The sequence below is a fragment of the Dermacentor variabilis genome, chromosome 9 (assembly GCF_050947875.1).
Source record: "Dermacentor variabilis isolate Ectoservices chromosome 9, ASM5094787v1, whole genome shotgun sequence".
Classification (NCBI taxonomy): Eukaryota; Metazoa; Arthropoda; class Arachnida; order Ixodida; family Ixodidae; genus Dermacentor; species Dermacentor variabilis.
Window position 1 is genome coordinate 41,475,539 of NC_134576.1, and position 24,276 is coordinate 41,499,814.

General features: G+C 45.6%; 1 protein-coding gene across 4 annotated transcripts in view; it reads left to right on the plus strand.

The window, feature by feature from the left end:
- LOC142592637 (uncharacterized) overlaps nucleotides 1-24,276 on the plus strand; it is a 62,232-nt gene that overhangs the window by 20,528 nt on the left and 17,428 nt on the right. For 3 of the 4 annotated variants that reach the window (XR_012830753.1, XM_075704194.1, XM_075704192.1), the window contains exons 2-3: nucleotides 1,101-1,173; nucleotides 7,257-7,412. Coding sequence is in view for 3 of the 4 variants with exons in the window: in XM_075704194.1 (XP_075560309.1) it covers nucleotides 1,101-1,173; nucleotides 7,257-7,412 (229 nt within the window). In the remaining variant the exon portion in view is untranslated. Of the gene's footprint in view, nucleotides 1-1,100; nucleotides 1,174-7,256; nucleotides 7,413-17,345; nucleotides 18,338-24,276 lie in introns of those variants that run through there. The other variant, XM_075704193.1, reaches the window with a different exon arrangement.

Sequence of the window (24,276 nt, forward strand, 5' to 3'; positions counted from 1 at the left end):
TACATGAGCATGCACTCTTATGTTTTAGTTCCCGCGCCAAGCGATCAGATAGTGAGCAGATTTACCATTTCATACAAGTAATACAGAGACGCCGGTTCTTTCGTTGAATTAAAACTGATATATGCAAAATAATTTCCAACACATACACACACTACGGCTGATAATGCATGTTGCATCTTTGTGGCCCCAAGAGATAGTTCTGCATACTGTAGTTACCGATGCATCGAAAGGCTTCCCTGATCACCTTATATGAACGGACATTGCGTAAGTTTCAAGTACGATCTAGATAATCTCGAAATTGTTCCGCAGTACACTAAGCAATGCTTTCTAGCAGCGCCATGCAGGATCACACAAGCCAGAGAGGAGGAAAGCCTTGCCGCACACCCCTTCCTCCTCACCCGATAAAAAGGTCTATATATGATATACTGCAACACGAGTCTCAGCACGGAGTTGCCAATGAGGATCGAAAACAGTCAAGTATCGTACCTGCAGCACTGGAGCAATACTGTGAAAAAGTGCTTGCACCTTTCAGAGGCCTGCTACGTACAAACACCTCCCTTTTTTAAATCTCTGGCTCGCTTAAAAGGCTCTGTTATCAAAAATAAAAATATCATGTGGCTCGCTGAGCAGGCCGGATGTTGGCATGCACAGTGCTATGATTACCACGGTTTTGTCAGTGAAATCATACAGAAAGGTGAAATTCTCGAGACTGATCAAAATAAGGTAATTAGCAGCAAAGATCCTTTCTACTTTGATGAAACACCTCGATTCGATGCCACAAATGAGAAACATGGGAGCGCAGCATCAAGTGAAAGAGCCACCGTGAACCTGGATGTCATAGCCATCTTTGTTTGTTTCGTCAGCGTTGCCAGCACAAGTAATGGACTCTGAGGTTGCCAATATTATACTTTTGTGTGGCTGGAGTGTTCCGTGTTGCTGTGTGAAATGAAAAATAGCTGCTGCATCTGCATAGCCTTTCGCATACAACCCAGAAGCCTTTGCAGTAATGCAGAGTAACTGCATATATTGTTCAGTGGTTGTAAGGACGGGGTGTCAGGCTGATTTTAAGTTTAGCCTTTCTTGATGTTCTTGTTTGACAGGTGTGTGCTGGTTCCACAGCAGGTGACAGTGGCGGACTGAAACATGAGGTCGCTGACATACCTGCAGACACAGGTAGGTGATTTCTTTTTTTGTTTTGGTCAACCAATGCGCTTGTTTCATTTCATCAGCCATGCTTGTATGCTGTAACTTATCAACAAGAATCCTAAAATCTGCACTAGTCTTGCATTAGAACTGCTAATGGGGCAAGTTGATTCAGCCTTGCAGAAAAATGAACTGCACAAGCGACAACGGGTAGTGGAAGACGACATCAAGCAGCATTTACTTGAGGCTAAAGTTTATTTTGGAAGAACAGTGGCTGCATAACACAAGAAATCGTGCATGTGTTCTGTGAGCTGGAATGAAAGAGAAAGTAAGGGGAGCCAGAAAAAATAGTGGCAGAACCCATCTCATGGTGAATGTCAATGATTATGCATTAGCATTTAATCACTATAGTGAATCATTGTATTGCCACTGTTGAAATGAGTAATGAAGGAGGTGTGTACTGTAGTGGGACCCCTCTTTTGCACTTCCCTAATAACACTCGGCGCCATCTAGCACCGCCGCTGCAAGGCTCGCGTGTGGTCTCAGAAATCATGGCACACCTGTACACGCAAAGCCTGAGAAATGTGTCATGCGCCAAATGGGCTCCTCTCTCGGGCTTCTTTTTGCACACGCTGAGCCATCTAGGGGCGCTGTTGAGAAGTCCGTGCGTTTCCTCTGAGTGCATAGAGTACTGGTGCATATAAAGGCTGGGAAGTATTCCCTTGTTTATCGCACACCTAGTGGCACATACAGAGTGACCAAAGTTGGTGATGAGAGGTTCATTGAAGAGCGGGACATACCCAGTGCATTCATGGCGAAGCTCGCTAGAGCCTTGGCGTGAAAGGCGTTCATTGAAAAGCTGCACATACCCAGTGTATTCGTGTGACAGCCTGTTAGTGCATCAAATTCCTGTCCTTGAGGAACCTTTGTGACTTTGGTTCAGTTCCATTCAGCATTGGAGAAGCTTAAGGGGTCTTTTTCATCATTGTAGAGTGGCACATTCCCAGTGGGACATACCGAGTTACTGAAGTTGGCGTCAAAGGGGTTTGTTGAAAGCCACCCATGGTTGCTTAGTGGCTTTACTGTTGGGCTGCTAAGCATGAGATCGTGGGATCAAATCCCAGCCACGACGGCTGCATTTCGATGGGGACGTAAAGTGAGAACATCTGTGTACCTAGATTTAGGTGCACATTAAAGAACCCCAGGTGATCCAAATTATTCTGGAGCTCCCCACTACATCATGCCTCATAATCAGATCGTGGTTTTGGCACGCAAAACCTCATAATTGGTTTTTCTTTTTTCATTCAAGACCAGCGCAGACCGAGTGGCACATACTCAGTTTCTTCCAACAGCAGTGCTCACCCAGTCCCGCATAAACAGTGACCCAAGTCAACCCGAAAGAGCTTCATTGAAGATCAGCATGTATGTGGACGCTGCCCATACTCAGTGACCCAAGCTGGTCCGATAGTTGCTTTTGAACTCTTGTTACCTCGGCACAGCAGTTTTATGCATTGCAGTAACCATTTGACCATGTACTACCTAGTGACTAAGGTAGGCGGGGAAGTGGTTAGATAAATACAAACATAGATAGATAGCCCCGGAAATTTCATGAAGTACCCAAAGAATGCCAACATATTAAAAACAAAGAGAAACATCTTACAATGCATGGATAACAATATTGGCATTCAAGATACACGTTTTTTTTTTTTCATTGAGGGCAACTCAAAGGTAATTCTGATGTGCTTGCTCTTTTTTATGACTTCAATTTTGTGCCTCCATTACAAGGATGCACTCTTAACTTTGCGATGAACATATATTTTTTGATAAAGGGACTGCAACCACACTGTGTGGAATGCCTTGCCACAAAAGGGGATTACCTTGCCAGTAATGGACTATGCAGTTGTTTGTGTGTGCACACAAGGACTGTGTGGGGTCATCTCAGACAAAGAGTCCATTGCATTGAATCAGGATGCTCTTGTAGCGTCATGACTATTTCCTCCAGAGCCAACAAAGACGTCGGCTCACATGCATGTAGCGCGAGGTAGAACATGCTAGTTTGCTTGACCTGAGCAGCAGCGATGTTGGCCACTCCTGAGATCCCGATTCCGTGGCACCATGGCTGGCTGGCCTAAATAAACCGTGGCCATGGTAGCTACCTCTTTGCGCTGCCTCCCACACTCCTAATGTCCATCAGAACAAACGTTATACATGCTATTTAGATGCTTTGCATGTGGAGGCTGCTGCTCTATACCTTTTGAATCACTTGAATATACGCAATTTTAACCATTTTTAAGGCCAACATGGCAATGGGCTGTATCTAGTTTTTACAAAAACACATAGATGATTTACAAGTAGTGTATCTGTTCATTTTCCCCTGTTCTGAGGTGGTTGTGGAGTTATTGAAGAAGCAGAACCGTGAAGGGTCTTTTGTTTTCAGTATAAATGTCGATCTTTATTATTCTCTTCCACATAAATCCATGTTAAGGCGTGTTAAAAAGTGCTATATTAAGGACATTGATGAACATAAGCTTGTCAACAAATGCAAGACCTCGGTGGAAGGGTTTCTAGAACTTTGGGAATTCTATCTAAAATCAGCAGTCGTTACTTGGAATGAGAATGTTTCAATAAAAAAATCTGGTGTATGTATTGGCCCAAACTAGCGCCAGTTCTTGGTGATATTTTGCTTAGCCTAGTAGACGGATTGATTCACCAATATGAAAGTAGTGTTCTAAAGTGCTTTTTCTGCCACGTTGATAATTACTTGGTGTTCATTGATACTGCAGAGTCAACTAGAAGTATGATAGACAAAAAGAAATTCAGAGAAGGAGGCCTCTACCTGAAATTCACATGTGAAGCCTCATAAAATAGTGAACTGAAGTATTTAGATCTAAAGCTATCATTTCTGGGTGGCCATGTTTGTTGGATGTACTGTCTCAAGTCTACTAAGCTACTGTGCAATTTTTATTCGGGTCATTCAAAAGTGGTAAAAAAATGTCATCGTGGTTTCATGCGTTAGTTCAACTGTATTCAAGTTGTGTTTCCATAATATGAACGAGAGCTTCGGGAACCAGATATTTGCCATTTAGTAACAGCACATACAAATAACAGCATTTTTAAAGTTTTTATCTAAATGCGCAAAACACGCTGAGAATAAGCATAATCAATGAAAAGCAAAATATTTGCGAAAACAGGATTCATCCTGTCTGATTAGAAGCACGGTGTTCTACCTCTGCACCACGCCACCACTCTTTACACCTTTGCACACTCATCAATTCTCGTTGATTTCTTTGGTGTGTGCTGTGTGTGCTTAGAGAATCAAGAGCGCTGGTTGCCAGTTGAACAACAGTCCTACATAACTGGTGGAGGTGCTGGGTAGGGCCTGGAATTTCCCTACTGACCAAACGAGAGAAAGGCATCCTGGTTCAGTGAGGGTGTAGTGTGGCTCTACTGCGGTCAAGGTGCGGCTAGCATAGGCAGCAACTTTCTCCTCAGAAGAACTGTCACACTGCAAGAGGACACTGCCAATTCTGCGGCCTCTAGCATTGGTATGTGGAAGTATTGACGCAAGCTCATCAAAGTGACACAGGACAGGGTCTGATGTCAGGGCCTACTGAAGGTCTTGAAAGGCAGTTTCACATTTGGCTGACTACACGAAGTGAATGCTGGAAGTTAGCAGCTTGTGAAGAGATGCTGCAGTGGTCGCTAAGTTCCTGATGAAGCAGTAAAAATAAGAAGCGATATCCAGGAAGCTGCACAGCTTTTTAATGCATTAGCATTGTTAGGCTACCTCACGTACTTTCTGGAGCTATGTATATAATGTGTGTGTGTTTGTATCTAACCGTTTTCCCACCTAGCTGGGTCACTGGGTAGTCAGGCCTTGGACACGCTTCGTACATAACTTATTCCGGCAGTGGCAGTACATTGGGTCACTATATTGATTCGGTGCTAACACATTATCGTCGACAGTCATTGTGAGATAGATTCTGTCGCTTTCTTTAGCATTGCATGCTAGGAAAGGTGAGTACCGTGGAAACCTTGTCAGAGTTTGGTTGAATGGCCTCTGCTGACAAGGTGGCCCAGCACTTTGATGCTCTCATGTTAGTGAAGGTACACTTTTTGGTGTTCAGCTGAAGGCCAGCTTTAGTGAAGCACATAACAGAGGTACCCATACATTCACCATGTTACAGAGCTTTCTAGGCACTTTGTTGAAAACCTGGAAGAAGTGCAAGGTTGGATATTGTGTACTCTGTATTTAACACACTGTGCTCAAGCAGCTGTCTGCTACTGCACACTGCTATCCTACTCGCTACTATTGTTTCAACTTAATTATGGTGTGAGATCATGCTGCTTTCTTTATGTATGCAATGACTTGTGGTATAGCATACATACATAAAAATTCAAGGGGCACGGTTATCCCTACTTGGATGAATGCAAAAGCATTGCAACAATGCCACAATGCGAGGTTGTGGGTTCGACTCCCACCAAAGGTTGTGGGTCCAAATGCCTTAACTCTAACTTAACTTTGCTGAAATCAACACCAAAGGTCATGGATTTGGCTCCCACCAATGGTCGTGGGTTTGACTTCCACCAAAAGTCGATGATTCAATTACTTTCTGGACCATTATTGGTAATGCCAATGCCGACAATTACACTGGGTTTTCTGCCTCATGAGCCATATAATGTTTTTGCATTAATAAGGATGGATGAAGACTGGCAAAATTGTAATATTAAAAGTAATTAAAGCCTTCATTTGGCACAAGATTTGAGTGCTTACTTTTATTGAAGCCTTCGTCCAAGCTGACAATGGCTAACTGTGCTATAGTCCAGATGAGATATTGAGCATACATATGGATATGCTGATGTGGTGAAATGGTGTATTTTGGCAGCAGGTGAGCAGCCTTAAGGGTGGATGTAGTTGTCGCAGTATGATCCTCCATTGTTGCCTTAGTGCTGTGACCTAGCCTGGTTCTGAATAGGGCCCTTCTCCTCAATGCTGGTAATAACAGAATTGAAATGTGTAGATCGTAGCGCCTGTCCTCTACTGTCTGGCTGCTTTGCATTGTGCAATTACGAGCTTTAGTAATTCAGGCTCAGCACTGTTGGCGCTCTGGCACTAGCAGCATGTGTGTTGGCCATGTGGACCTGATGGTCGCGGTTAGGCAGCGCTGAAGCTTTGCTTGAATTCTCGTCATTTGATGAACAGGCGGTGATTCATTGGACTTGCTCATTGTGCTTTCCCCACTGGTTCATGGGCAACATGGCAAAAATCGGTCCTGTGCACCTGATGCTGCATTGAAGTGAGCAAACCACGTACTGTCAAATAAAGAGCTATTTTGCAACCTCACTTTGTGTACAACATAGCAGCCTACATACATATTTTAACCCTGTAATGACCAACATATCATGTATGCTACGCTGAGCTTGGTGCCTCAAAATGATAATTTACACATGGAAAACTTTACACTAAGTCCAAGTAACATTTAAAAAAAATTATATGCAGGAATCAAATTTCAGTTGATTATAGTTATAAGCAGTTTTTCTAATTACCATACTAAATAAGTATAGCTCAAATAAGAAATGTTCTCTCCATGACTGGATGAAGTTGTTCCAATTTTCCTGGGATGATTGTGCAACTGTGCTTGGGTACTACAGGGTTAATGTCACTGATGATGTAAAAATCCGCTGTGAATAGGCTACTTGCATCTGTGGATCCAATACAGTGGAAAAGTTTACTCTTAAGTTTTACTGACATTGTAGCCTAGATTTCAATGTTTTAGTGTTTACATTTGCGTAGCAATACTTGCCCTAAGCAAATAGTTTTTTACGTTATGATTCCTGTAGTGTTTTTAAAACTGTCAAAAGGTAGCAATTACAGGCTGAATTACCCTTATCATAGAGATAGAGATTAGGATGCAAATTAGCTTCATGGAGGTTTAAATAAGCCCCAATATTGTTTAAAACCGGCAGGGTGAAGCTTAGATCCTTAACTCTGCTGTTTGATAAACAGCTGTACTTCAACTCGCTATATGCTAGATTTCGTCGTTGTAATCTTGACATAAGTTTCTTATGTCTTCCTACAGCAAGTTAATTGTGTTAATGAAAATGTCCTGCAGTGACTGCTCCAGGAGTGCTGCCGAGGAGCTGTCTTTGTGGGCAAGTGGTCAGCACGGATGTGGGAAGCCAGGCTCCAGGTTGGAAAGTGCGCAGAGAGGTGTCCATCCAGTGTGGCTTACAATGGATGCCCCCTCTACCCCTTGCAACAGAAATCTGTACGTACCATGTTTTATCGGGGCAGCCAGCACAGGGTTGTGAATGGTGAGGGCTTCACTTAGCGCACGGGTTCTCAAGCATGTTGGTCCCAGGGAAGCCTGCTAAGCTCCTTGAAGCGCCAAGGAATCAACCCCCCCCCCCCCCCCCCCCCCGAATAAAGAGGCTAGGTGTAACATGCAACATATTTGGGGCCAATGGTGTAGTTGGGCGGGCTATTTTGACAGCAACATGCAACTCACGTGGTCCAAACTGGGTGTAATCATTATCAGCCAAGACAAAAGCATCGCAGTCAAGACATGCCAAGAAAGAATTAGTTTTAAGTGCTTATCGTATTGGGACACTTAAACATTTCATGACAAGAGGTCTTACAATTAGTGCCGACTCTACTTTGAGTACAGTAAAGCATCGTTAATTTGAATTTGACGGGACTGAAAAAAATATCAGAATTAACCAAATGCTGAATTATTGAGGGTATCAAGAAAACAGTAAACAAATTCTAATTATGTCAACACACTTTTATTTACTGAATGAATAAGCAAATCTTGTTTCTATTTGCGCTAGAGTGGTTTGAAAGCTGCAATTCTCATCATCTTGCGACTTCCTTCGCAATGCATACCTTCATCTGAGACGAGCTTTTCACTACCGCGTGCAAATCTCAATTATTTTCGCACCAGTGAGCTGGCCGCCAACAAATCGCCTGTCCATCTCGATATAGCCAGTGCTTTAACCTTCAATAGCTTCACACTGAGTCGAAGCGAAACTACTGTTTGCCACAACTACTGGAGACAAAACGCAGCTGCTGTTGGCGTGTTCATGGACGGCAACCTGACGGTTCTGAAGGTTCTGAAGGCATGCGGCCGACGCCTGCTCCAAGTCAAAATTGAACTACCGTTTGCTGCAACAAATGTGAACGTAACCGCGGTATGGATCGCGACTACGCAGTTATGAAGGCAAGCGGCCAGCTGCCAAAGCGGTGTTATGCATGGTGATATGCGCAAGAATAAAAAGGGCACAGTTAGGCACGGAGCATTCCGGCATTCCTGTCAGTCACATATCATGTACGATTTCCGTTCATGACTATCTGGATGCGGACTCCACTGCTTAATTTTGTTTGGACGCTAGCGCCTATTTTGCTCTTTTGCATCGCGCATTTGTGGTGCTCCGCACTCATCGAGCTACTGTATGAGAACCAACTAGGTTGTGCTGCTCTGCGCATTTCTTTTTTTATCCTCCGACGAATATGTCAGCACGCGTACTAGTGGCACCTATCTACACATGGCAGAAATGCGCATGGTGGTAAGTTACGGCCTCCGAAATTCGGATTCAAAAGCTTAGGTGTGCTGCCCATTTTCGTAGGCTTGGTGGCTACAAGCTGCTGGTGGATTTATTGTGAGGTTTGTGCGTTTCTGTTACGCACTGTGATGTGCATTCTGACACTCGGGCATGTGTAATAGATGCTCCTTGGATCGAGTGCATCTCGTGTTCACCATCTTAGCCACTTGGCGAGCATGGAACCCCAGGAGGGGCCTGTGGAAACCCTGGGTTCTGCAGAATCCACTTTGAGAACTCATGACTTGGCGTAACAAAAGAGAGCAGGAGGCAATCACTAGTCCCAACTGCAACAGAAATGCTTTTGGGTAGACTAGGGAGTATGGGTCCAATAGACCAGTCGACTACAGCAATGCCTGTCCTTGTGGCCTCACCATGGGAACTTGCCAAATGCCTGCTATGCACCCGTCTGTCGCAAATAATTTGGCATAAAGCAACTTGCAATTCATTACTGTGATGCATGTTCAAGTGGGACCGAGTACTTGTAGAAATCTTGCAGGCAATCTGCAATTCATGATGGATTTTACTAAGATATCTACGCATGTCACCCTATGCTTTTGATAAAAAAAGTGCTGCAGTCGAACCCCTGGATAATGATATCAGTTTTAACAATATTTTGGTTACAGTAATTAGAAGCTGCTGCACCGTCAACTTTTGTATGTTTTCTATGGTGAAATAACCCGCTTACTACAATGCCCTCATTCAGTATTAGTGGTTATAATGGTGAAATCTGGCTGCTGGGTGTCCATGCCAAAACATAATGGAATGCAAAATCCTTGAAAAAGAAATGAAAAATTCAAGTTGCTGCACCCTCGCCCACCACCCCAATGGCCGCCACGCGCTCATAGTATAGATCCTGTTTGCCAGCCTTTTCCACATCGCCAGCCTCGCGCACCTCTCTCTTGTCGGCTTTCCACCCCTCCGAACACTAATAGCACCCACTGCTCTATGCCACACCACCCTCCTAAACACGAATGGACCGCGCCAACTGTGCTGACATCACTGCTCTGCCAGATTGCTCGCTAACCCATCATTCTGCTCAGTTCTGCCAACGGATTAGGCTGCTCGTGCTTGTCTTTGTTGGTTGCATTGAAGTCGTTCATGGCCACATCGTTTCTCCGCCTCGTTTGACTCGCCGCCGAAATGGAAGATGGCTGATCTGCCCGCTGACCATTGGCAATACACGATGTTGCCCGCGAAAATGCACTGCTCCAGATTTGGAAAGAGAGCGCAGTATCATGAAGGACTACAAAGACGGTAAAAAAGTGTGTGACTTGGTGAAGAAGTATGGACTATTGCAACCAACATTATCGACAATCATCCGCTTGGCAGAGAAGTTCAACTGAGAAAACTGGTCGATAGGCAACCAACGCAAACATATTCGACAAGGTGCCTATAAGGAAGTGGAAGAGGCCTTCTACGATTGGTTTCTCAGTACCTGTGCCATGAACTTGCCCATCACCAGGCCCATTCTGGCCACAAAGGGGAAGCACTTTACTCGACTCAACAGTGTGGAGTTATAGCCAGGTAGCGGCCGGGTACAGCACTTCAAAGAGAGGCATGGCATTGTTTACAAAGCCGTCACTGGCGAGCTAGCTTCGCTTGATGTAGAGGTGAAGCAGAAGTGGGTGGAGGAAAGGCTGCCCCACATCCTCAACAACTACACTGACACCGGTGTATATAATGGCAACGAAATAGGACTGTTTTTTCAGATGTTGCTGTCCAATATGTATGCACTCAAATCATACGTGTAAAAGTAGCAAAAACAGCAAGCTTTGGCTCACTGATGGTAGCATACCAGGATACCGGTATGCTACCATCACAACTGCAAGGCATAATTGACAAAAGAACTTTTTCGTGAGTGGCTCTTGGAGTTCAATTAATGTATCGAGCAATCTAAGGGGAAGGTGGCACTCATCCTTGATAATTGTAGTGCCCACCACTCCATGCCTAAGCTCTCAAATGTGGAAGTTTTTTTCCTGCTGTCGAATAGCATGGCAGGCTTGCAGCCTATTGGTGCCAGCATGATTGCCAATTTTAAGGTCACGTATCGTGGCTGATTCCTGAACGAGTTAGTCTTTTTGATGGACATGGCTACGCAGACAAGCAGGTAGCAATGAGGCTTGAAGATCAATCTATTGATAACTGTGCCGTATATATTTGGTGTGCTGTCCGAAGTGCTTATATGGTATAGAACTGCTTCAGGAAAGCATACTTTCTCTGAGGCAGGCTTATGCAAAGCCCGTGAAGCTCCCACCGGTGGAGTGATGCCTGAACTTTTGTCTGCAGTCAAGTAGGACGCTTCAGAGCTCAGAAGTGTTTCTACATGCAGACGACACATTAGAAACATCATAACTTCTAACTGATGAGGCGATTGTCATGAACATGCATGCATCGGATAGCAACGGCGAAAGTGACGGCAATGGTGGCAGTGATGACGCGATAGGGCAGGCTGCCTCAAGGAAGTCCTCGCAGAGGCCTGGCCATGCAGGTGATTTCTCTCCGGGGCTTTGTTTTCGTGAGGGACCTTCTGCTGCAGTATGTGGAGCACCTGTATGCCTTGGAGAAGGATGCTGGCAAGCTTTGTATAAAGCAAGCAAGGTTAATGAACGTGTAGTTTTTTGTGCGAGCCAGTGAGATGTACGTGGCGAGATGCTTGTGGCAATCTTGCCCCAGTGTTTCTTCTGGATTTCTCAAGCTGAGAGGCTGCTGTGACAACCTTCTTGCATTACTTAAGAGGCCCCTTTTGGGGCCACCAAAGCGATGCGTTGGTGGAGCTTGCGTGTCATTTGTCGCCTGTGACCCCTCTTTGCATTTGTTATAGCAGTGCCATTCCTGAACGCCGACAGCCACAGCTTGTTACATGCGATCGGAGTGGGCAGCAAGCAGAGTTAAACAGTTAACCGGCTCAACACAGTCAGCAGCTGGACGGAGGAAGGTTGTCGGGAGAGGAACTAGCTTCCCATCATTATAGTTATCTCACAACAGCTCTGCCATCCCCCTATTTTGCATTTTTATTCTAATAGCAATTATGTGGACACTCCAGGCAGTTCTGCCATTGGCGTAGGTGTCGCAGTGAGGTTGTGTGTGAAGTACAAGGGTGATAAAATTGTTGCTGCGTGCCATATTCTGTATGCGTGAGTGAAAACGTGCGAGGGTGAGCCGGCGTTCAGAGCTCAATCTTCTGCACCCAATGGAGGAAGGTGGGGAGGAAGTGTGCCGCCTTCTGTTGTGCGCAAGGCTTCAGGGGGAGGGTGATACTGGGCGGGGGGTGTGCATTCTACTCTGGGCGACCCGGGCGGCTGCATGCACCTGGCCGGGCCGCTGTATCTTGAAAGCCATCTGCAATGGGTACAGAGTCCGTGCTGCGCCGTGTTTTCTCAACTTCCTTCAACAAGGTTCGTTACATTTAAAAGAAAAACTTTAAATCTAGTGACTGCTCATTTCGAATTTTTGATTTAGGTCGTCAATTTTTACAAAAATTGGCAAAAATCCCAAATTTCCAGAAAATGAAACTATCAAGTTTACATTTCTGTAACTCAGCAAAGAAAAATGATATCACAGTTCTGTGAATTGTGTATTATAGTACATCTAAAGCAGACAAAATTGGTATGTTATACATTTATCTAAGAAAAATTTAGTAATATGGAAATACAACTTTTGCAGAACCCCTGTACTCAATGTGAAAAATTCACGTAATATATAATTTGACATACTGAATTTGTCCACTTTGAAGGATCTAATGGATGCCATTTACAGAATCGCAATATCTGTACTTGATGGAGAGCTATTTGTAAACTTTGTGCATCTATTTTTTTCGAACTTTCGAATTTTTGAAATTTTTTGTTGCTATAGCAATAATTATATGGACACTCGAGGCAGATTTCTGCCATCGCCATGAGGTTCCGTATGAGTGAAAGCTTGTGAGGGTCGGCTGGCGAGCGTGGTTCAATCTTGCATCTGCGAGCGAGGAACGTGGCCGGATGCATGCCCTCTCCTATGGCATGCGAGGCAGGCAGGCAGGCAGGGAGGGTGAGGCGAGGAAGGAGGGGCGTTCTTCTCCAGTGGCTGCTATGGTGCCTTGATGTCCTCCTCGCCTGCCGCTTACAGAGTGCACACAACCACGGCGTCTACTACGGCGTTGGCACGCGAATCACGGATGCTGTAGTAGACTCCTTTGGCGGATGCCGTAGGGATGCATTGCCGGTGCTTGTGTGGCTTGAAAGCAGTCTGCGACGTGGCTAAAGTGAGCGCCTGCGTGGGCCTCATCTTCAAATCGATTTGCAATGTTTGTAGCGTGCGCATAGTGCCAATAGCTTCAAATGCGCATATGTGCTTTCGACGTTTTGTACGCATTGAAGCGACATATGCACGGAGGTCAATTGCCATGTGACTGCTGCTGTGATTCCTAACTTCAACATTTTCACAGACTGTTTCCGCTGTCATCGAGCAATGTGTGTTCAATGTGTGCACGTGACACCGTGCTGGTGTCATCGAATTTTGGCCGTTAAAATTGATGGGTCACGAACAGGCGAGAAGCTGTCTGCGATGTGTCGCACGTGACCACTGTTGTTCTGTAGGGAAGCGGCACCTCCGCAAGCTGCAGCAAAGAGTCTTTTTCCCACAATTTTCACAGCTCAGGGTCGTTTTGCTGGGCGGAGGCTACAGCTTGAAAATCCACAGGGCCATCAGGCAAAACACCGATCCACGACAGTGCGTCAGCGGCCGGTTTTCGAGCCCGGAGATATGGCGGTTGAAGAAAATTCGGAGGCAAAGGAAAGTTCTTGAAACTCGCATTCTGCATGCGAGGAACTGCTGTTCTTGAAAATGAAGGTTAATGGCTTGTGGTTGGTCAGGATGTAAAAGCTACAGCCTTCAAGAAAAATGCAGAAACGCTTGGCAGCGCACTGGATGTCCAACATCTCCTTCCTGAATGTGTGGTAGCGAGCTTCTGTAGGTTTGAGGCACCTTGGGAAGCCCAGCGGCCTCCAGTCTGTGCCATCCTGCTGCTGCAGTACTGCGCCCACTGCCGTGGTCGGTGTGTCTACCGTAAGGCAAGTTGGCACATTGGGCAACGGATGAATCAGTAACACTGCAGTCGCCAACCGCATTTTGGCTTCCTGGAAGGAGGGTTCTTGCTCCGAGGACCAGTGGAAGGTAGCCATTTTTTGTTTTGGGGGTCGCAATGCAGCAGGTCGGTAAGCAGCTGAAGAATTTGCGTACAGGGTAGTATGAAGCACCTTTGCAAAATTATGAGCCACAGAAACTCGTGCAACTTTCGCAAGGAGGTTGAAGAGGGGAAGACCTCGATTGCCCGCACCCATGATTCCAGTGGCTTGATGCCTTGGGTTGAAATGCTATAGCCGAGAAAATCCAGGGTTTCAACTCTGAAAATGCAGTTCTGAGGCTGTAGGACCAGGCTGTGTTTATCCAGTTGCTCAAATAGAAGGTGATGGTGCCTTTTGTGCTCTTTATCTGTGCAACTTGCAATGAGAATGTCGTCAAGGTAGATGAAAATGAATGGGAGTCCATGCGTAACCTCGTCCATGAACCTCCAAAAAGTTGGTACTGCATTCTTCAAACCGTAAGGCATGCGGACAAACTCAAGTAGGTGGAATAGAGTAGTGATTGATGTCTTTGGTTGATTGATTGATGTATCTTGGTTCCTGTGAAAAAGGTGCCAAAGTCATGTACGTGGGGAAGGGTTACATTGATCCGGAGTAGTGATGGCATTCAAAGCTCGGTAATCACCACTAGGCTGCCGGTCGCCACTGTCCTGCTTTGGATCCAGATGGAGAAGAGAAGACCAATTGCTGGAGGAAGGAAGAATAATGCCTAGCTGAAGCACATTTTTGAACTCGTGGCGGGCGACTTCCAACTTGCGTCCTGCCAACCTTTGCGGCCGGGTGGCGACATGTGGGCCAGTGGTGGTGATATGATGCGTCACCTTGTGTTTCATGGGCAGCGCATTGTTTCGGGGCTTTGTGAGCTGCAGGTACTCGGCAAGTGTGTTGTCGTGTGCTTAGACTGGCCAAATGTATGGATGCCAGTTGAGGTGAGCAGGCCAAGTACATCAAGGGATGCGACATCCTTTAGGCACCAATCGCGAACACTCACATGTAGGTTGAAATGGCTGAGGAAGTCCACTCCCAGTATGTCAAAGCTTATGTCGGCAATCACAAACACCTATCTGTGCAAGTGTTGGAGTCCAATGTCTAGCATTATTGACTGGAGCCCATACGATGTGATGGCAGTGTTGTTCACTGCGTGGAGCATGCTTGTCGACTTGCCGCATTGGTGATCTGCAGCCGTTGCGCAAGAACAATAGACCGCTTGATTCCAGTGTTGACCAGGAGGCAGATGCCTGTGATGCGGTGAACTATGAGGAATAGGAGAATTGTGCGAGGGCCGATGTTGCATGCCGCTTTAGCGACTAGCCGGTGCGTTTCCCGCTCACGAATAGGGCTGGGTGCAGTGATTTCCTTGTTTGCGAAAGCGATGGTGGTACCAGCACAACTGCCACGGTGAGTCTCTAGGTGCGCTGCAAGACTATGAAGGCAAATGATTGCAATGCAGTTGGTTGCCAGTGTTGCCACCCTTCATCAGCTTCTCCAGTGCACTGGTAAGGCGGTCTAGAGTCTGTCTCCAGGCTCTTGACACTCTCGTGGTGGTGATAGGTAGCTGTGCCACAGATGAGCAGTCATATATTCGGTCAACAAGTGCAGCTAGCCGATTGAGACTCGTCTCGTCGTAACTGGCCAATACCATGCGTTCAGAGTGTGGGAGGCGTTGCAAGAAGAGTTCGTGTAAAATTGGAAGCTGGTTCTTGTTTTGGAGTGCTCACCCAATAATTGACGCAACCGTTGTAGGAGTTGCAACAGTCGTTGGTCGCAGAGTTCCTCGGAGAAAAGCTGTTGGAGCCTACTCTGCTGGGATGGCTTGAAGTGCTGCAGGACTGTGTATTGCAGGTCATTGTATGCTGTGGCCCAAGGCGTACGCGGTAGCAAGTCGTCTATGGCATCGGCGATGTCAGAGGGTAGTGTGGCAACGATGTGCAGGAACTTTTCTGTCTTCGAAGTGATGCACCAGAGTTGAAAATGGGTTTCTACTTGCATAAACCATACTCGAGGATTCTGGGGCCAGAAGCTGGGAAGCTGAAGTTCTGCGGTGATGACAGGAGATGTAATCGCGGCATTGTCTCTGTAAGCAGGTGCAGGAGCAGCATCGTCCATTGCTAATATTAAAAAGAACATAAATTTCCTGGGTCATCACTTTTTGCAAGCTTGGTTTGGTGGAGGCAAGGAATACACGTTTTGACAGCTTGAGAACGGTGAGTTGATTGGCTTTATTCAGAAGTAAAAGGAGGTTTGCTGAGTGGCTGTGGTGGCGTGCGAATCGGGCAGCTCCTTCGGTTCCAAGAAAAAGCAGGGGGCAATGACCCCCACGACGACGCATGGCATTGTAAACTGGATTTCCTGAGCAATGGGTCAGGACTCTCATGGCGTGGCACGGCGAAGTGACGGATGGTCGCCACATACTTAGCCTGAAGTTACGCATTAAAAGAGTGCCCCCCTAGAAAGACTTGAACACGTTTCCCCCTGGTTCACGAGCTGAATATTTCAACCACTGCACTACAGCAGCTCCTTGAATTCACGCCATACTTGAAGCAAGTTATGCAGCTCTATGGAGGTGCAGACTTTTCATTTGCGATGAGGGAAGAGTCTAATGTTGCATGTACTTTTTTTTATATGTGAGACTGCGAAAAGACCGACGTCATATTATACTTGTATGATAAAAAAATTTGGGAAACACATTGAGATATATTTTTTCGTTCTGGACAGATTTGGCCTTGACGCAGAGTCTTTGGTTTTTCCACTTATGTTTACCACTATTTTGCCTTCTCCCCAGAACAGCATGCACAACTGGATAGCTATTATGGTTAACTTCTCAGCTTTTCATCCCCTATATTCTCTCTAACTCAAGATTTGAATTGCATGGGTACTCTGAAATCACAGTTTGTGTATATTGTTTGTTACTTTTCGAGACTGCAGCTGCCGTCAAGCCGTGTTCATAGTCATAGAAAATGCGCCCTCCGATTCCAAGAATTCCCATTTCAGTGCAGTGATCATTAATAATTGTGAGATCACTGCACTGAACCTGGAATTCTCGGAGTCGAAATATGGGCAGCGGTGTCGACTATTCATGAATGATAGTTTGCTCTCAGTCAGAAACATTCCTTCAGTCAGGATGTCCTCTGGTTTTTACCAAACTCAAGCTTGTATATGCTAAGTTGTGAGACAAATTAGTAACGGCCTAGGGCTGCATATCGATTTTGTTGATGATGGAACGCAAGACGATGTGGGAATTTTTTAGCTACAATGCTGTAATGAAAAACAAAAATTGCCTGGACGTCTCCTTTGTTATCTCACAGCACATACCTTGTGAGAGGCCATTGTTGGTCAGCCACTGCCATATATATAGGCTAAATGTAAGCGGGATGGTGTTGTGATGGAACTAGACAAGAACCACGATAGATCATTTTGTTTCTAAAGGTAACTTTTGTAGTAAATTCAGAGTGTGTTCTTTTCCTTTGCAAATTGCAGTTCCATCAGCGACAACTGGTCGCACCATCGAGGAGCGAACTTTCCATGGCACAGGCAAGGCCGTGGAAAGTGTGCAGCTGTTCCAGTGCCATCTCTGCCCATACACATCACCTAGACATAGCAAGTTAAGATCGCACCTGATGTCACACAGCAAAGAAAAACCCTTCAAGTGCGAGGTCTGCCCAGCGGCGTATAAGAACTTGGACTGTTATAAAGCCCACATGTGCAAGCATACAGGGGAGAAGCTCTATCAGTGCCACCTTTGTCCATATTCGACTGTTTACAGGAGGTGTCTGGTGCAGCACACAAGAAGTCACTCAAATGCCAAGCCTTTTGCCTGCAACATGTGTCCATACAAATCTAAAAGCCGTTCAAACCTGGGTAAACACAAGCGCATGCACACAGACGATTATCCTTTCAAGTGCAAGGTCTGCTCACTTGGTTTTCGGCGAAAGCATAATTTAAGAAAACACATGCAGCAGCAGCACATGGACTAAAGCTGCACTAAAAATTGTGGGTGGCCATGAAAGTGGCATCCACTAACATGTGTTCTGCAAGAGAAATGTACTGCGCAAGGGATACACTTGCAACAGGAGTGCAGAGACATTGCGCCAGGTATTTTCACTCCTGTGCATCTTGTACGCTGCTTTTGCGTCTAGTCATGCATCACCACTGAACTCAGCTTTCCGCAGTGAAGGACCTTGGCTATAAGAGAGTCGTCCACATCGTGATGGTGCTATTGATCCTGTGCTATCCTGGGGTTTTGATGTTGCCCTCTACTGCAATTTTCAGCCACCTGTGATTGGTACTACCGGTGATCTGAACTTCATCCACCTTTTGTATTCACCACATTACAGCATTTTGCCGTCATGGTTTTGTGTGGCAGTCATAGCATTGAGATCTGCTTGTGGTCTAATCACTAGTTGAGCACACAGGAAGAGTGGGGGATTTTGGGCGTGATTTGAAGCATAATAAAAGCAGGCCAACTGAAACATGTATTTTTCTCTCTTTTTGTGTTGCCCATACCCATGGGGTGGCTGTTCTATGCAGCTTCCCTTGCCCAAGACTTTCTGTATACAGTAACTATACCATGCCCTGGCGAACAATGCCAGTGGCACTGAAGCTGTCAAATTCGTAATACCACTGCATACCCTCGGAGATGCGGTGCAGTGTGCTGCGAGGAGATCATGGAAAGAGGATGTTGTAGCGATCGGGCAACATTCAGGTGCTATGAATCTTGGAAGCCATAGCAGTACTAGGAGACAATGTGTTAACTCTCAGTACAGCCAGTGTTCACCTGCACCTTTGAGTACCTTGCAAGTAAACAGTGGAGATAGCCTACACAAGGACTAGTTTAATATTATAAGTGTAGAGGAGGAAAACAAGCTTTAGAACAAAGCTTCGAGTGGCACTTTTAGTCTAGCAAAAAAATAAAATACTCGGAATCACGAGAATGACACCTAAGCAGTGATGACAAGAAGTCGTTTCTAGGCACCATGCTCTGCTGCACTGCTTTTGTCGTCTGCTTGTCTCCAATGCACGCCGCTGCAAAGTTGTAAAGCACGCTGAATTGTGCGGACGCTCTGGTGGGTCTGTTCGGATAGACATTCACAGCCCACGTAATATAAAAATAACTAAAGACGGTCTTTAATACTTCAACTCTTTCCATGCCGGGTCCAAATAAATAGTTCACTTTGAGCAAGAGTTTTCGACGTGTTGATAAACATTGCCGTTGCAATTCTATCACGAGCAACACCATGCATGATATAAAATGTCGACGGCACACTATGTGCTGTACTAGTACTGTGCGAAGCATGTGCATGCTCCAGCGTCAGTTGAAGGTGCATGACTAAACCAGCTTGCTTGCATTGAAAAGCTGTTCAACCTCGTAAAGTATAAGGAGACTTACTTGTAGATGCTCCTCAATGTGACAACGTTTGCTTCGAGAGCCTAAAGAGTGCAGTAAAAAATGCATTGTATGCTTGCTGTAATAAGTTGTAGCAAGCTTCCTGCAAAAATGCACCTTCACATTAGGTGCATATCTGTTTTCACATTTGCGATGCCAAGCCTTTCCTGTATTGCACGGACATCGCTGTGGGTAATATTTACGTCAGCAAATCTACATAATATATTTAAATGTGTAAGCGTTTCAGTGCCTACCCAACAAGGAAACACTTCTATTTATGTAAATTAAAGTGTAAAACACAACAAAAATAGAAAAGAAATTGGCATTGGTGAGTTTCAAACCTACCACCCCACACTGAGAAGCCGAGTGCCTTGCCCGATGGACTAAGCACCCACGCTTGAAGAAGGTCAATATATCTGAACCATACGAATGTGTTGCACCGGCGGTAAAAAAATGTAAAAAAAGAACAGTTTCTACAAAGGCTTTCTTGAAAAATTTGGTCATGGTGGAATAAAAGCCATGTCTGAGGCCCTACGCAGACCCGACTTGGAGCACTGTAGATTTTGGGAAAATTCATATTTTGCGGAAAATGTCAAACATGCCACATCCCCGATGCGTTTTAGTGGGCGCGAGATGCGCCTTTCATTGGCGTGTTCCTTTGCTGACTGAAATGCCACTGATCTCTGAGGGCTTATGCACTTTGCGTCACGCAACACAGATAAGAATTGAGCGAATTGATAAGGATGATAAGGAGTGATGAGGGGTTATATGGGTGTGATCACGGTTGATAATGGTTACATGTGGATGAATAAGGTGCCGAAGAGCAATAAGAGCTTATAATGCTCAGAACAATTCTGATGCGGTTGGTAAAGGTCGGATCAAGTCTGATAAGGTTGATAAGAACCGATAAGGGCTAATAAGGGTCAGATTGAATTTGATAAGGTTGAGAACGAGCGATAAGGGTTGATAAGGGTGGGTCTAGCCTGCTAAGGTTGATAAGGACCGCTACAGGTTTATACTGGTAGGATCAAGCTTGATATTTATAATGGCACTGGGCTTCGTGGAGATGAGCAAATGGCACAATGCTTATGCATACTTGGACAACTCCAGTGAAGTTTCTGCCATAATTTTTTTTCGCATGGTCTAAATTCAAGAAGTTCGGAACTAGGAGGAAGTCGCATATTAAAGTGAAAACCTTATTAGATGGACGAAAAATCTGATGCCCGGTGTTATGACACCAAAATTGTGTGCCGCCAAGAAGGGGTACGCATGCCCACGATCATTGGTGGGAGTCGAACCTACAACTTTTGGTGTTAATTAAGGCACAGTTAATGAAGATAGAGTATATTGAGGCACTCGAACCCAGGATTTTTGGTGAGAGTTGTACCCATGATCTTTGGTGTTATGGCAAAATTGATTAAGCAAGAGTTAAGGCACTTGAACCAATGACCTTTGATGAGAGTCCAACCCACGGCCGTTAGTGTTAATTATGGTGAAATTAATTAAGATATAGTTAACACACTCAAACCCACGACTTGCAGGCGTCAAACCCATGACCTGCGGTCTTAATTAGGGCAAAGTTAAGGCATGATGCCCACGAACTTTGGTGGAAGAAAACATTAGGAAGTTGCAATGCATTCAAATGAAAATGTCAAGTAATTTAGTAGCGTGGTTTGCTGGGCCAGTTGGTGCATGGTGAATGTATAAGGGGTTCCAGCAAGTATGGATGCGAGCACAAGTAAGAAGAAACGGACAGGACAATGCTGTCCTGACAACAGTCAAGTAATTTAATGAATGTCTCATGAGCAGGAAGGTTTTTGTCTTCATCCTCTTTAGCGTATGCTAAAGTGGCTGTCAGCTTTTTTTTGGATATTTTTTATTTTTAAATCCTGCTTTGTGAGGTGTTCCTTCGAAGTTCCACATTAGAATTTCTGAAAATCCTCCAAGCAGTTAGGGGATGTAACTCGATGGCCCTCACCAGGCTCACTGGACAGGCTAGTAATGTCTTAAGACTTGTAGCCCACGTCTTAAATTGTTGAGACGGTCTCGAAGAGGACAGTCTGCTCAGAACTTATCAGGAATTATTCCTAAGTCATGTTGTCTACATCGCACCATACATTATTGGAGTAAGACGTAAAATGTCAAACTTGACTCCCTAATCAGAACCGGCCTCAAGCGCGTGCTCGGCCTTCCGCAGCCCATGAGCGCCAAAAAGCTGCTGCAGCTACGACTCTACAATGCCATCGATGAGCTAATAGAAGCTCACACAGTGGCTCAAATAATGAGACTATCATCCACTAAGCCTTGGATCAATATCTTGGAAGAAGCGGCTATCCAATCCAGACATGAACCGGCGACCAAAGTTAGCTTGACCCGGGAAACCAGAACCCACATCATGGTTGACCCGTCCCACGACACATCCACCCAGTGCATAACGAGAGTAGAAGATTTGTGAGAGCCAAGTCCATCCTTATTAAAAAGATCAGTCAGCAGAAACTAGATGCCCTCTATGTCGATGCTGCCAGATATGACAGTGGGGATAAGTTCGCTGTCTCGGTTGTAGACATGGGGGCAACCTGGTTAATGCAGCGTCTGTCTACACAAAGTTTGCCCAAGTGGCAGAGGAAGCACCGATTGTTCTGGCTTTTCACAACTCAAAAGTTCTCCCTATCATCTTCTCGGACTTGCGCACGGCGGTTAGATCATTCTCTTCCGCCCTCGTGCCTGAATGGGCGAATACTATTGTGAACAAAGCACTTCAAAGAACTCGGGAGAGCAGCGAAAAAGGATGCTACATCTCTTGGTTCCCAGCCCATCTAGATGGCTCAGTTAACCTGTGCAGATGTAATCCTAAGCAGTCCCATCGGAGAGTGCATGATTTCACGTACCACGCTGTCGCGGGTAGCCAGTCTTGGAACGAGGTCAGCATCCACAAAGATCCATTATGTGCTTTCCACAAAATTGTTTCCCATTATATTGGCTAGGCTGGAGCACATTTACACCCACCCCCCACCCCAAACTGAACGAACCTCAGGCTAGCACACTTGGACTTCTGTAAGCCTGTTCGTATCCCACTCCTCGGTCTCTTAACAGTATAGCCCCTGACCACTCACAGTCATGCCCCAAATGGGGTCATGACTCATGCTCTTTTGGCGTTAAGGTGTTAAGGGCTGTGCCCCAGCCCTTAACACCTCTCCACCCATCATGAAACAAAAATGGGAGGAATCCCTCAAGAGCAGCAATCTCCACATTCAACTCTAGGCTGTCCAGAGGGCCCACAACAATGCAGTGGCACTTCGTCTCCCGGTCCCATCGTGGGCGGAGCCACCGACTTGATCTTGGAGGCCTCCGGCTACCTAATATCTCAGTTTTCAAATAAAGTGCTTGTCATGTCATGTCGCATCCATTCAGAACACCGATGATGAGGATGCTATTTTATGTATCGCAGTGTATGTTGAGGCTAATAATACATCTTGAAATGAGATTTTAAAACCACAGCACTGAAAATGAGTGCATTCCTAGTGGCAAGAACACAGGTAATGGATAATCACAATGTCTGCAGGAAGTCTCACTTTAAACAGTATTTGAATGTAAACTTCTTGAAAAACTGCTGTAGCTGTGCTAACATCACGTTATGAGACACCTAATAACTTCTTGAAGTCCGTACCAATAGTCGCAATTAATTTATCTCAGCAGAAGAGTATGCATTTTGGCGGGTTGGTTGATGATTACGAGCAGTAAACAGCGCTAAACAACAGGATGAAGAGAGGTTTATTATTCGAGATTTAATTTTAGAGGTTATGCGATTTATTGCCCCTGCGTATGCTGAATTGCTGTTGCTTTTGTGCTTTGAGATAGTGGTGGAACAGTATATATTGTCACGTGGTAATGATGGTCGAGGACACAGCAACAAAATTGTGAATGGCGAAACTAACTCTATTGGGTGAACCTGTGCCCACAAGAACAGGCTACACTCGGAGCTCAACGAAAGCCGCGAACACAGTTGGCAATTGTCGAAAATCTGATCAGCGGTTCAAGCACGTCGGCTTTTATACATCAGTCGTCGAATGTTCCAGAGTAATCGCTGGGACCCGCGTCTTCCACAAAGTTTTACACTATTCGCGTCATGCATACATACAATCTGATTACGCAAGGTTCGGTGACAGACAGCAGATGAAACCATGAATAACATTTCAGAAACTTCCGATACATGCAGGTGCGTCCTGCGCTGTGCGATAACATTTGTTAGGTGGTGAAACGTGGTCGCCCGATAAAGATAAACAAGTACACGTGTCAGCACCCCCCTCTTAAAGAACATCGGCCCAATGCTGCAAAAAACCAAAGTAATAAACAAAACCCGTAGCAAAGAAACAACAAAATAAGGAAGTTCGTCAGTGTGTGCAAAATGGCTTAACGCACCACGTGGACCACTTCATATTGTGTGCAGCACCACTGTGAATGCAAAATGCCATCTAGCACGACCTCATAGTCTAGTTTGCCAATACGTTGAATGATAGTGTAGGGTCCGAAATAGCGTTGCAATAGGTTCTCACTGACTCCTCGTCGGTGTATCAGGGTCCAAACCCAAACACGGTCACCGGGCTGGTACTCGACATAGCGTCGTCGGAGGTTGTAGTGTCAGCTGTCGGTACGCTGCTGGTTTTTGATCCATAGGTGGGCGAGCTGTCGGGCTTCGGCGCGCTGGAGATAGGTGCCGATGTCAAGATTCTCTTCGTTGGTGACGTGCGGCAGCATGGCATCGAGAGTCATCGTCAGGTTCGTGCCGTAAACCAGCTTGAACGGCGTAATCTGTGTTGTTGCATCGCCGTGTTGTAAATGAAGGTTTCAGCACAGCATCCCAGGTCTTGTGTTCGATGTCGACATACCTGACTAGCATGTTGGCGAGGGTCTTATTCAGGCACTCTATGAGACCATTCGTCTGTGGGTGGTAGGCAGTTGTCCTCCTGTGCCTTGTCTGACTGTACTGCAGAATGGCTTGGGTGAGTTCAACTCATCATCATCATC